We start from the raw sequence: 11,994 nt of genomic DNA, 5'->3' as shown, positions 1-11,994 counted from the left end.
CCAGCTGTTTACATGGAAACATTTAGTAATTTCTTTAAACAGTACCACATTTTGGGGGGATATATGTTCTTTAGAATAAGTAGCATAGTGTAGAGTTACTTTCTATTGCCTCTAAACTAAAACACGATTCTTCTCAAAACAGTTTCCTGTATTGAACAATGACCTTCAGAAAATAAGCTACAATCAAGCAAAACAGTGCTGGTGGGAGAAAGCTCTTTATACTCCACTCTTTCCTACATCACAGTATGAAGGTAGCAGCATCTTTGACCTCTTTGTAATGGACTGAAACTTTACAGCTGAGTTAGATAAAAGATGAATGTAGATGATCATGTTCCAAATAGAAGCCACTTAATCATCTTCTGGAAAATAGTTCCATTCATGTGCTTCCATTGTTTTTTCATCAATGCCATCGTTTGATGAAACTGCTCCACATGGCAGGATCAATGCTGATTAGTTTATCAAATGATTATGGGTACACTGTGATAAACTAGTTCTTGACTATCATCAAACAAGTAGTTCTCATTCTCCCTGCTACCAAACCTGAGTGCTAAGAAATGAGACTATTGAAACATAAGAGTGGCAATATTAATATATGGGGGATGCTGGGCTTTGCAGGCAGAGAATGAGCTATAGTTAACTGCATTAGTTTCTGCTAGCCAGACTAGACTTCAAGTCCTGCTTGGGTACTCCAACATTACATGTATATATCAGTACAAATAGAGTATTGTTCAGTGAACTCTAGGTTCTAGTAGGCTTTAAACATTTAACATGTGATTCATTCTACAGATTTAAACAGTTATCTTCTCTTTCAACTGTTTAAGGCTGTTCTTCCTTTCCCATCTCTCCTCTGCCAGCTCAAATGTGAAAACAGCATTTAAGTTGTTTTGTATACTGTAGGGTCAAACCATAAAATGTGATTTGGGTTCATAAAATTGATATTTTATTTTTTCTTCTACACAATTTTCTTACAAAAAAAGGAACTTTTTTTAAAAAAAGAGATTGTGTAGAGCTTTCTGTGGTGTTTTTTGCCTACTTATATGGAAATATGCTCCACTGAAAGCAGTATCTTGCTTTTGAATGCAGAGACTCAATTTTTGAAAAAGATTTGATGGATTCAAAGATACTTAAAGTGGGATTAAAGTTTGGAACCCACCCACTGAGATGTAACAAGGTTTTTTATCCATCTAAGATTAAATCTGTAGCTTTTAACTAGAAGTTAAACAGTTTGATTGAAAAGCTTACTATTTAAAGTGCTAGCCAATAGGAAGATGCTTACCGAAACAAGAACTTTTCATTTAAAACATATCAACTGTACTAGAACAGCCTACAGAAATGAATAATGGATGCCAATCCTTAGGTTTACAGTCTAAGATTAAAATCCCAGATTTTTTGAGGCATATGTAGATGTAGAATCCTCTGGCACCATTATAAGATGGAAGTATGGGTTTTCCTAATCTTTTTCAAGGAATTTCCTCCCTCCCAATCTTCATGAATAATAACTCTCTGTTGAAATCTTGGCTGGTTTGTGTTTGTGTGTGTGTGTTTGTGTGTATATATATGTATGTGTGTATATATACAGTCAGGTCCAGAAATATTGGGACATCGACACAATTCTAACATCTTTGGCTCTGTACACCACCACAATGGATTTGGAATGAAACAAACACAATGTGCATTAACTGCAGACTGTCAGCTTTAATTTGAGGGTATGTACATCCAACTCAGATGAAAGGTGTAGGAATGACAACAGTTTGCATATGTGCCTCCCACTTGTTAAGGGACCAAAAGTAATGGGACAATTGGCTTCTCAGCTGTTCCATGGCCAGTTGTGTGATATCCCCTCAGTACCCCAATTACAATGTGCAGATAAAAGGCCCAGAGTTCATTTCAAGTGTGCTATTTGCATTTGGAATCTGTTGCTGTCAACTCTCAAGATGAGATCCAAAGAGTTATCACTATCAGTGAAGCAAGCCATCATTAGGCTGAAGAAACAAAACAAACCCATCAGAGAGATAGCAAGAACATTAGGCGTGGCCAAAACAACTGTTTGGAACATTCTCAAAAAGAAGGAACGCACCGGTGAGCTCAGCAACACCAAAAGACCCGGGAGACAACGGAAAACAACTGTGGTGGATGACCAAAGAATTCGTTCCCTGGTGAAGAAAACACCCTTCACAACAGTTGGCCAGATCAAGGACACTCTCCAGGAGGTAGGTGTATGTGTGTCAAAGTCAACAATCAAAAGAAGACTTCACCAGAGTGAATACAGAGGGTTCACCACAAGATGTAAACCATTGGTGAGCCTCAAAAACAGGAAGGCCAGATTAGAGTTTGCCAAACGACATCTAAAAAAGCCTTCACAGTTCTGGAACAACATCCTATGGACAGATGAGACCAAGATCAACTTGTACCGGAATGATGGGAAGAGAAGAGTATGGAGAAGGAAAGGAACTGCTCATGATCCTAAGCATACCACCTCATCAGTGAAGCGTGGTGGTGGTAGTGTCATGGCGTGGGCATGTATGGCTGCCAATGGAACTGGTTCTCTTGTATTTATTGATGATGTGACTGCTGACAAAAGCAGCAGGATGAATTCTGCAGTGTTTCGGGCAATATTATCTGCTCACATTCAGCCAAATGCTGCAGAACTCATTGGACAGCGCTTCACAGTACAGATGGACAATGACCCAAAGCATACTGCAAAAGCAACCAAAGAGTGTTTGAAGGGACAGAAGTGGAATGTTATGCAATGGCCAAGTCAATCACCTCACCTGAATCCCATTGAGCATGCATTTCACTTGCTGAAGACAAAACTGAAGGGAAAATGTCCCAAGAACAAGCAGGAACTGAAGACAATTGCAGTAGAGGCCTGGCAGAGCATCACCAGGGATGAAACCCAGCGTCTGGTGATGTCTATGCATTCCAGACTTCAGGCTGTGATTGACTGCAATGGATTTGCAACCAAGTATTAAAAAGGGAAAGTTTGATGTATGATTATTATTCTGTCCCATTACTTTTGGTCCCTTAACAAGTGGGAGGCACATATGCAAACTGTTGTAATTCCTACACAGTTCACCTGAGTTGGATGTACATGCCCTCAAATTAAAGCTGACAGTCTGCAGTTAATGCACATTGTGTTTGTTTCATTCCAAATCCATTGTGGTGGTGTATAGAGCCAAAGATGTTAGAATTGTGTCGATGTCCCAATATTTCTGGACCTGACTGTATGTATGTATGTATGTATGTATGTGTGTGTGTGTGTGTGTGTGTGTGTATATATATATATATATATATATGTATGTGTGTATATATATATATATATGTGTGTGTGTGTGTGTGTGTGTATATATATATATATATACACACACACATATATACATATACATATACATATACATATATATATATATATATATATATATATATACACACACATACATACATACATCGGAAAATAAGGCCCTGGTTCCCATGAGTTCTTTTAGATTGTAAAAGGCCATTCTGAAGTGGTAGGAAAATAATTGCATCCAGTTCTTAGTGTTGTCCCGTTGTCTCCTTAATTTCTTGGTACTCAATATGCTTTTCCCATTTGCAGATGAGTTTAACTCCATATACGTAAGATTTAAAAAGATCTAGGGCCCTGGTTGGAATGAAACCTGGGTTATTGGGAAGAGGCGTTAGGGAAGTATTAAGCATTGCTACTCCTTTGCAATGAATTGTCTACAGGGAATCTAATTACAAAAAATTAATTAATTATAATTGACCTGTAGCTATGTAGAATACTTAGGAAAATAAGAGGTACCTAGATTGTTAAAGGTTTTATTGTAGTATTAATTATAGTTGAAACCAGAGCTTATTGGGGAAAAAAAATGGTGAAATATAACAACCAAAATATAATAGAGGATTGAGCTAGTTCTATAGTAAAATTATATCAATCTTTTTTCTTCAGTTTTCTTTTCTGATTTTTTGAATAAATCTGGCATCTATTTCAAGTCAAATTAACAATAAATATCTTTTCAGAACTCATTACCCCAAAGTGATACTGAACTTCACATATAGAAGCTTGATTTTATATTTATATTGTGCTTTCCTACCTTCTTTTTTCCTTATCTTAGATGTGCATGGAATGATTTTTTTTCTCCCATTCACTAAGAGGACAAATTTAGTAATAGCATTCTATAGAGAAATCAGAATTGGAACACTTTATTACAAGTCACAGACCTACCAAGCATATCAAAAGCAATAAACATAGAGTACAGTTAAATAAGTAAATAAGTTGGAAGGCAGAAATAAGGTACAATAAGGTAAGAATGATACAGTACTTTAGAGGCCTATGCAGTGCTCTACATATTATAATACCAAATCAATCCAAAGTTAATTTGCCATTAGTAAAACACAAGTTCTACAGACTGCAAATGCAGCTTAACAATGGCTTATGTTTTATTAACTTTATCTGCCAGAAGGAGAGAGTTCACTTCATGCATCTATTTCCCCAGTAGTTTCGATAATGTAACACACGGGCCAGTCCTTTCTACGTAGTGTTTTCTGAAACTTACTCTCCAGTACAGCTGATGGCAAGATATCAACATGCAGCTAAATAAAGGCCCTATGGAATTCATTAAACTTAAGCTGGTTAAGATAGTGGGCCAGTTTGAAGTAGAACTTACTGCGTCCCAATTGTTCTTCAGTGGTGTTTTGCTGTATTCAGTTTGCAGTTCTAAATCCAGGATCCTTTATCTAAGAACTGCTGTAGACTGGTCTTGTCCCAGCGTCAGCAGTGCCTTTGGTGCAAAATCCAATTTCTGAATTCTCTCTGCAGTTTGCTATTTCCAGATGGATTTGAATTGTCTAACAAGATAAGAGATGTGAAACCTTGGGGTTGTAGATTAATCTTAGCCAGTACTTGAAAATACTTAGCTACACCTTTGTCTCAACCCTCAGCAACCCTACTTTTAGCTATGGGGGCTGCTTAGGGATGTATCTTGTTACCTGGAGCAACATTCATAATAGGTTAGTCTGCATTCTCACGTTTAGCGTAATTAATGGATTCAACTAAGGCCTGTACAAGAAGTGGGCCACTGGTAGGGCCATAGATAAATCCAGTGCAGCCAGAATAAACTGCATTGGTGGGGGGAGGGGGGGAGAATTGCTGCTGAGCTTTTCTGGGCTGTCAGCAAAATCTGGACGATAAAGGGCATTTTACTTCCATGTATATTATAGCGCAGGTCCCAAATATGAAAAGTAAGATTCTTCAGTGGGTTTTCCAACTCCAGGACAGTTCTTTATATCTCTTGGTGCATGGTGCATAGTGTTAATTTCCTCAAAATTGATTTGCAATAAAGATCCTTGCAAAAGAGAGAGAGTGTGACCCCTTAGTCCTTCTCAATCCAACAGTTTTCTGTGATAAAATTACCACATCATGTGCATAAAACATTAAAGATTTTTTGCCAGTTTTGGGGGCTGATATTCTACGAATGCATTAATATAATATCCAAATAATAATGGGGATAGAATATGCCCTTGCTCAACTCCCTTGCTAGATCGCACTATATCTGAGAGATGGCCTGCTGAATTGCATCTCACCTTCAGTCTGCTGCTACTATGAAGTGCATAGAAGAGGGTGAGGAGCTGTCTATCCATTGTGAAGGATTTAAGTTTGTGCCAAAGCGTTTCCCTGGAGATGAATCTATAAACCATTGTTATATCTGGGAGAGAGTATTGCCTTTTTATAAGAACAGATCACATATTCGTAAAGCCTGAATGTTGTTAATGGGTGTGTGTGTGTGAGAGAGATAATCTCCATTCGAACCTGTTCTTATTTGGGTAGAACTCAAAAGCCCTTCCAGAGTCACACACAGTTTTGCTGACCAACCTGTGTAACCAGAGCAAGGATTCACATCTACTATTGTTAAGCAGAGGATTTCTCTTAGCTTGGGTTTTTCATCTAAGTGCAGGTATAAAGTCAAAGGTAGATGGTTACTAGAAGCTTCATGAAATGGTTATGTAGTCATTTGTACTAACTTTGGAATCCGCCCAGAAGTAAATTCCCTTTGTCTGTCTCCCTGAGTTGCCCCATTTAAGATGTGAAAATCTATTTTAGTAATACATTGTGCCAGGCAAAGTTCAGCGTAATTGCATTTTCCATCCCTAAGCTGACATAGCTCTAATGGTAGAGACAGATTACTTTCTGGAGGGTAGTGATGGTACTTTAAATAAAAGGCCAGATCACTTGGACCTAGTGTTGCATTAAAATCACTACCTAGCACAGCTTGAGCTTGAGGATGATTAGCTGTCAGCTTGGATCCATATTTTTCTAGGCTCTGCTGTATTTTGTTGTTGTTTTGAGATTTTATACTTAGTGGGATAGGTAAACATCAGCCAAAAAGAATGAGATTTGAGCTTATCTATCACTGCCGTTGCCATTGTCTTGAATGGCAATATTATGGTATGGTTTATTTTAAATTTGGTGGAAATTAGTATAGCCAGCCTCTTATTTGGCTGCCTTCCCAACAAAGGCCCTATTGCAATCAGTGAAATTGTGTAGGTGTTCTTTCATCCATGTTTCTGGTAAAAAGATAAAATTAGTTATAAAACTGGTAATATCTGGATCTCTTAACTTAGTTCGCCATCCTGCAGTATTTCAGAATATCAAGGAAAGATAATGAAACGAAAGTAACTGTTGGTTTCCTGTAATCTGGGGATCCGCCATCTCTTTTTCTGATGATAACTTTTCTGTCTTGGGGTCAGCTGGCCTTTGTTCTGTTATACTGTTGTGGAGTAGTTTGTATATTTCATTTGATTTGATAGTGGCTATATCCAGTGAGTTGTCTGCAAGGGGACACCTTTCTAATTGTAAAACACGCCTTTGGAAATGACATGTTTTGTTGGTCCCTCCTCCTCTGACAGCCTTACAGTGGAACCTCGGGTTACGAATTTAATTCGTTCCGTGACTCTGGTCACACCCTGAATTGGTCGCAACCCGAAGGAAATTTCCCCATAAGGTGCAGTGTAATTACCATTAATCCGTTCTGGCGTGGAGGACAGGGAGGCGGCTATTGCTTGGAGGGAGAGTCCCCCTCCCTACGACCATGTGTCAGGGGCGGAAAATGGCCGCGGACCACATGTCAGGGACGGAAAAATGGCCGCAGACCACGTGTCGGGCGGAAAATGGCTGCGGACCACGTGTAAGGGGCCGGGAAATGGCTGCGAACCACGTGTCAGGTGCGGAAAAATGGCCGCGGACCACGTGTCAGGGGCGGAAAAATGGCCGCGGACCACATGTCGGGCGGAAAATGGCCGCGGACCACGTGTCAGGGGCGGAAAAATGGCCGTGGACCGTGTCACAGGAGGGAAAATGGCCGTGTATCCTGTTCGTACCCTGAGGCGGAGTTCGCAAACCGAGGTAAATTTTTGCGGCTGGAGCTGGTCGTAACCCGAAAAGTTCGTTAACAGAGGGGTTCGTACCCCAAGGTACCACTGTATTTCCCAATTTCAGCCAGGTCTCCTCTTGACACTCTGGTATACTTTGCTAGTTAGTTCCAGTCTCTGAATTCCCATGGATCCCTTGGTTCTGCATAGCCTCAATGCTTGCATGGGATTGATAAGGTAGTAGAATCAGTCTTTTCCCCTAAAGGGTCTGCCAGTTCTGTTACCTCTGAAAAGGGAAGGAGCTTTTTTGATACCAGATTCCCTTCTAATGTGGTGTTCTTCCTCACAAATTCCAAAAAAAGATCTGGTGAAAGTAATTTGCTGAGAGGGATTGTAAGAGGAAGTTGTAATGATAGTGACTCTAGCTCTACCAAATTTTCTAATATCTTTGGGTAACAGAATATCGGGCTCTTGTTTATGCCAGACCTGACTTCTTTGGACTTATGCTGAGTGAGATTAATGATATAAGAGCATTGATGGTAGAAGTGACTGCCGGTAGAGTTTTGTATTGTTTCTGATTTGTATATTATTTCTTCTTGCTCATTTAATGGGATGGCAACAAAGAGTTAATAAGCTTGCCATCCTCATAAAAGCTCTGATGTTCCAGTCTCTCCCTTCTCAGAGGGTGTTTGCTTGAAGCTGGCCTTAGCTGAGATAAGGGGATTTCATGACACTGAGCAAGTTCCTGTCCCTCTTTCTAATTTAACTTCAGCATTATGCCACCCTTTATTTCTGGCTCTTCTCCTTTTATAAGAGGAAAGTGATTTGGTTTGAACAGGGTATCCTGAAAGATTCTAACTGGTGTATTTGGAATCCTCTCAAAAATTCTTTTATGTAAAACAGCACTGAAGGAAAGATGGCCTTTTTAAATTCAATTATAATTCTGACACCATCGTAGTAAAATGGTAACCATTTTATAATCCCCAAATCAACAGAATAGATTTGTCATTGTATCACCTGTCTCAGTTTAGAATTGCTCTACCTAAGTTCCATTTTCTTCTATTAATATTGATCTTTCTCATTTGTAGAAGCACTCAGTTTATTGGAGAATCCATCTGATACCTGAATTGTCTTGACATTGTAGGAGGAGAGCCATGTTAATCTATGGCAGCAAAAAATCAGAAGAGTGTGGTGGCACCTTTTCTGACTAACAGATTTTATTAAAAGCATAAGCTTTTGTGAGCTGTAGCTCACTTCATCACTGATTAAAAGGTGCTACCAGGCTGGTTCTGAATTTTATCACTTAAAGAAAGAAGCTTAGTAATTGGGCCAATAAGGTTCTCTGAGGCTTCATTACCCCCTCGAGCTGATTTTGTTCTGCTCTTTCTTCTATTTGGCTTTCCTCTTTAATGTCACTCAGGATTTTACTTTTTACATGGCCAGACATACTGTAATTCTGGCTGTTTAGGTAATTTCAACATTTCTGTACTTTTTGTATCCTTGTCTGAATGCTTATGTATAAATAAACCCAAAAGTTGCTTTGGTTCTTCCACCTTGTTGTAGACTATCTACATGTTCAAAAATAGAAAGCAGAGTTTGCATAGGTAAAAGGCATTGTTTAGGTATGAATTCAGTTGTTAATTTATAATCACTTGTAGTTTCTCTGGGTTGCATCAGAGACTAATTTATTCTATAGATGTTGCTGTAGCTGTATCTATATTCAGCTTGCTTTTTTAATAAAGCTAATACCTCACATTGATTGTTCAGTGTTACTAAATTTAAATTATTCCAAGTATTTACCAAGGATGTCAGCAAAAGTTGCCAATTTTCAGTTTTTTGACATTTTGTTCAATGGTTGTTCAGAGCTTATCCTGCCTTGTTTTTTAGATTTATTTTTATTTCCCATCTCTGCGGTGCCTCCTGTTACTTTCTTATCAGGTTCAAGGATAGCACAATTAGTAAATATATCACTTAAATAGTGAGGTGATATAAATAAAAGACATTCCTAATAAAGATAGTGAGTTAGAGCAGAGCTCAGTCTATGTCCTGCTGCTCACCTCCTTTTGTATGAATACATAGTACATAATATCATATACTATGTAATATGATATATTATGGGGCTGTGCAAAGAATTTGAAAACATGCATTTTAAAAAATTTAATAAAACGAAAAAAAGAGGGAAAAAATAGGGGGGGAAAGAAAGCAATGCAGCAAAATAAAAAATAATGAGTTCTATCTCTCTCACACACACAGTTTTACCCAACAGTTTTGATAAAGGATGGCCATATTTCATTACAATTGTCCATACATAATCTGTGTCTATAAGCAACTCATTCATAAGTCACAAATAACATGAGGTTTTAAATCCATTGAGTGTTTGGGGTCATAAATGTACCTTTCCAGTATCGAAGGACTAAGTCTTTTAGCAGTAAGGATATCACAGATTCACTATTGTCCAACCATCACTGTAATAGTAGTTCAAAAAAAAAAAACATGGATGTCTGAAAATACTAAACTTTGTCTGACAAATTAATATCTGTAATTACTTCTTCCTAGAATTTAATAACATTAGGACATCACAGAGACATGATTTTATGCCATAGCATTTCCAACAGTATAAGGATTTGCTCACATTTGCATATTTTCTATGTAAATGCTGTGGGGTCCACTAATTCCAAAATATCATTTTCTGTTGAATAGGCTGTCCAATATAAGATCTACTGAAATTTTTGATACTAAGGTTAAAATGGTTTCCCTTTGTTCAGACAAAATGAGGATTTCCATTTCTTATTCTATTCCGTCTTTAAAAGTTGTATATCTTACTGATTTACCAATACCAGGATTGTAGGATTTATTGATCACTGTTAATAATTTAGGTAACTCTGAGGCTGAAAATGTCTCTGGTCCAAATTGAGATGTCATTAAATATTGTAGTTATTAATACTGGCCAGTGAATGGTGATGGACAAATAGCATTGTTCTTTTAACAAAGAAAACGATAAAATGCATCATTGTCATCAAATAATAGATCTAAAGTAAAAATGTTAGGATCCACTCAGATTTTCCATATAGCATCTCTCTCAATTTTAAAGTCTGGATTATACCATAATATAAATTTGCATGAGAAAAAAGTATGATTTTTAAAAAAAAGGATATCACAATTTTCAGTTTGGTATGACAACAACAGGAGATATGTATCTGATATTTTGAAGCCAAAGTAGTTAAAATGATAAAAGGAGCTACAAATGAAGATTCCAAAAGGACCCAGGAAGGAAAATTTATGCTGAAGTGAACACATCCAAAATGTAGTACTAGTTCAAAGGTATGCATAATAGTATAATTCAAGATTCAGGACACTGAAATTGCAAAATATAAAGCAATCCACAATTACATTCATGTTGAGACTGTGTACCCAAAGGATAGGACTAAAAGATTTCCATCCATCAATATACAAGAAAACCTCTTTATATATTTTATTTAACTTTTTCCATGCTCGATGGGCACAATCTGTGTATTATAGGAATTTGAGCAGATGTACCCTACAGTAAGATGGATAGGAGATGTTGGTACACATTCTCATCAAAATACAAGGATAATTAGGCTGGGTCCTATATAGAAGGCTATAACTCTCCCTTGAAAAAATTAGGAAACTGACAAAACCTAGATAAGTGGATAAAATTAAACTATATTGTGTCTAGAATTTTATCAGTTCTTTAGCCTGGTCCCAATGTAGAATACATAACATAATTGTGAATAGATACACCATTTTCTGAATTAGGGCTTTCTTCCAAGTGGATTAAAATGTATAATCAAAGATGAGGTGAGTCAACAGAGATGGATTATACTTAAGTTTATGCTAATAATTAATAGCTACAATCCAGGCTCTGGTTTCATTTCTGGCAGATACTGAAAACAGTATTGGGAACATGCTTAGGAGTGATTTTTGTGCTTGTATTTGTAATGCTTTTGAACACAATTAGTGGCATTGCAGTATGACCCTCCTATTATTTTTAAATACAGTGCCAAGGTACTTAAAATTTTTAACCTGTTCAAATGGTGGTTTTTAATAGCCTATCTATGGACTTTGGGTCTATTGGCAAATAGCATTACTTTAGTTTTTTTATATAATTGATCACCAAGTGTTGTTCCACACAATATTGGAAAGTAGATTAGATTTCACTTTAGATTTGGGGGTTGCATAGAGTATTTGGACCCATTTTATAAATCCTTTGAGAAATCCACTTTTGGCTAAAGTAACATACATATTTGATTTATACGTTTTATCAAAAGCTTTTTTTACATCAAGTGACAGAATTGCAGCTTTGTCTTTTCTGTTCTTGTTCAAATCAATCAAATCTACTACCCACCAAGTATTATGTGATCCACGTATAGTTTAATAAAGCCCACTTGATCATTCTTAACCACTGAAAAAATTACTTGTTGAAATCTGTTGGCTAAAACAAAATATCTAATCAATCAATGAAATAGGATTGTAGTTAACACATAATGTATGATCTTTTCCAGGTTTTGATATAATTGTAATATATGCTTCACTAACTGAAGATAAAACACCATTTTTGTATGGTTGATAGAATTTAGGAGCAAATATATCAATAAATGTTTTATG

The 11,994-nt window shown here is 37.2% G+C and overlaps 1 protein-coding gene across 12 annotated transcripts in view; it reads left to right on the top strand.

The window, feature by feature from the left end:
* The window catches only part of KIAA0232 (KIAA0232 ortholog), a 56,403-nt gene that overhangs the window by 37,074 nt on the left and 7,335 nt on the right, over positions 1 to 11,994 (top strand). For all 12 annotated transcript variants that reach the window (XM_088131476.1, XM_007428943.3, XM_007428941.3 and 9 more), the window contains one exon: positions 143 to 251. In XM_088131476.1, coding sequence (XP_087987602.1) covers positions 143 to 251 — 109 coding nt within the window. The remainder of the gene's footprint in view (positions 1 to 142; positions 252 to 11,994) is intronic.

This window comes from Python bivittatus, unplaced genomic scaffold (genome assembly GCF_059951505.1).
Source record: "Python bivittatus isolate LINGU-HERP-01145 unplaced genomic scaffold, Pbiv_v1 ctg000960_np1212, whole genome shotgun sequence".
Taxonomy (NCBI): domain Eukaryota; kingdom Metazoa; phylum Chordata; class Lepidosauria; order Squamata; family Pythonidae; genus Python; species Python bivittatus.
This window is presented reverse-complemented; position numbering and strand designations above follow the sequence as displayed.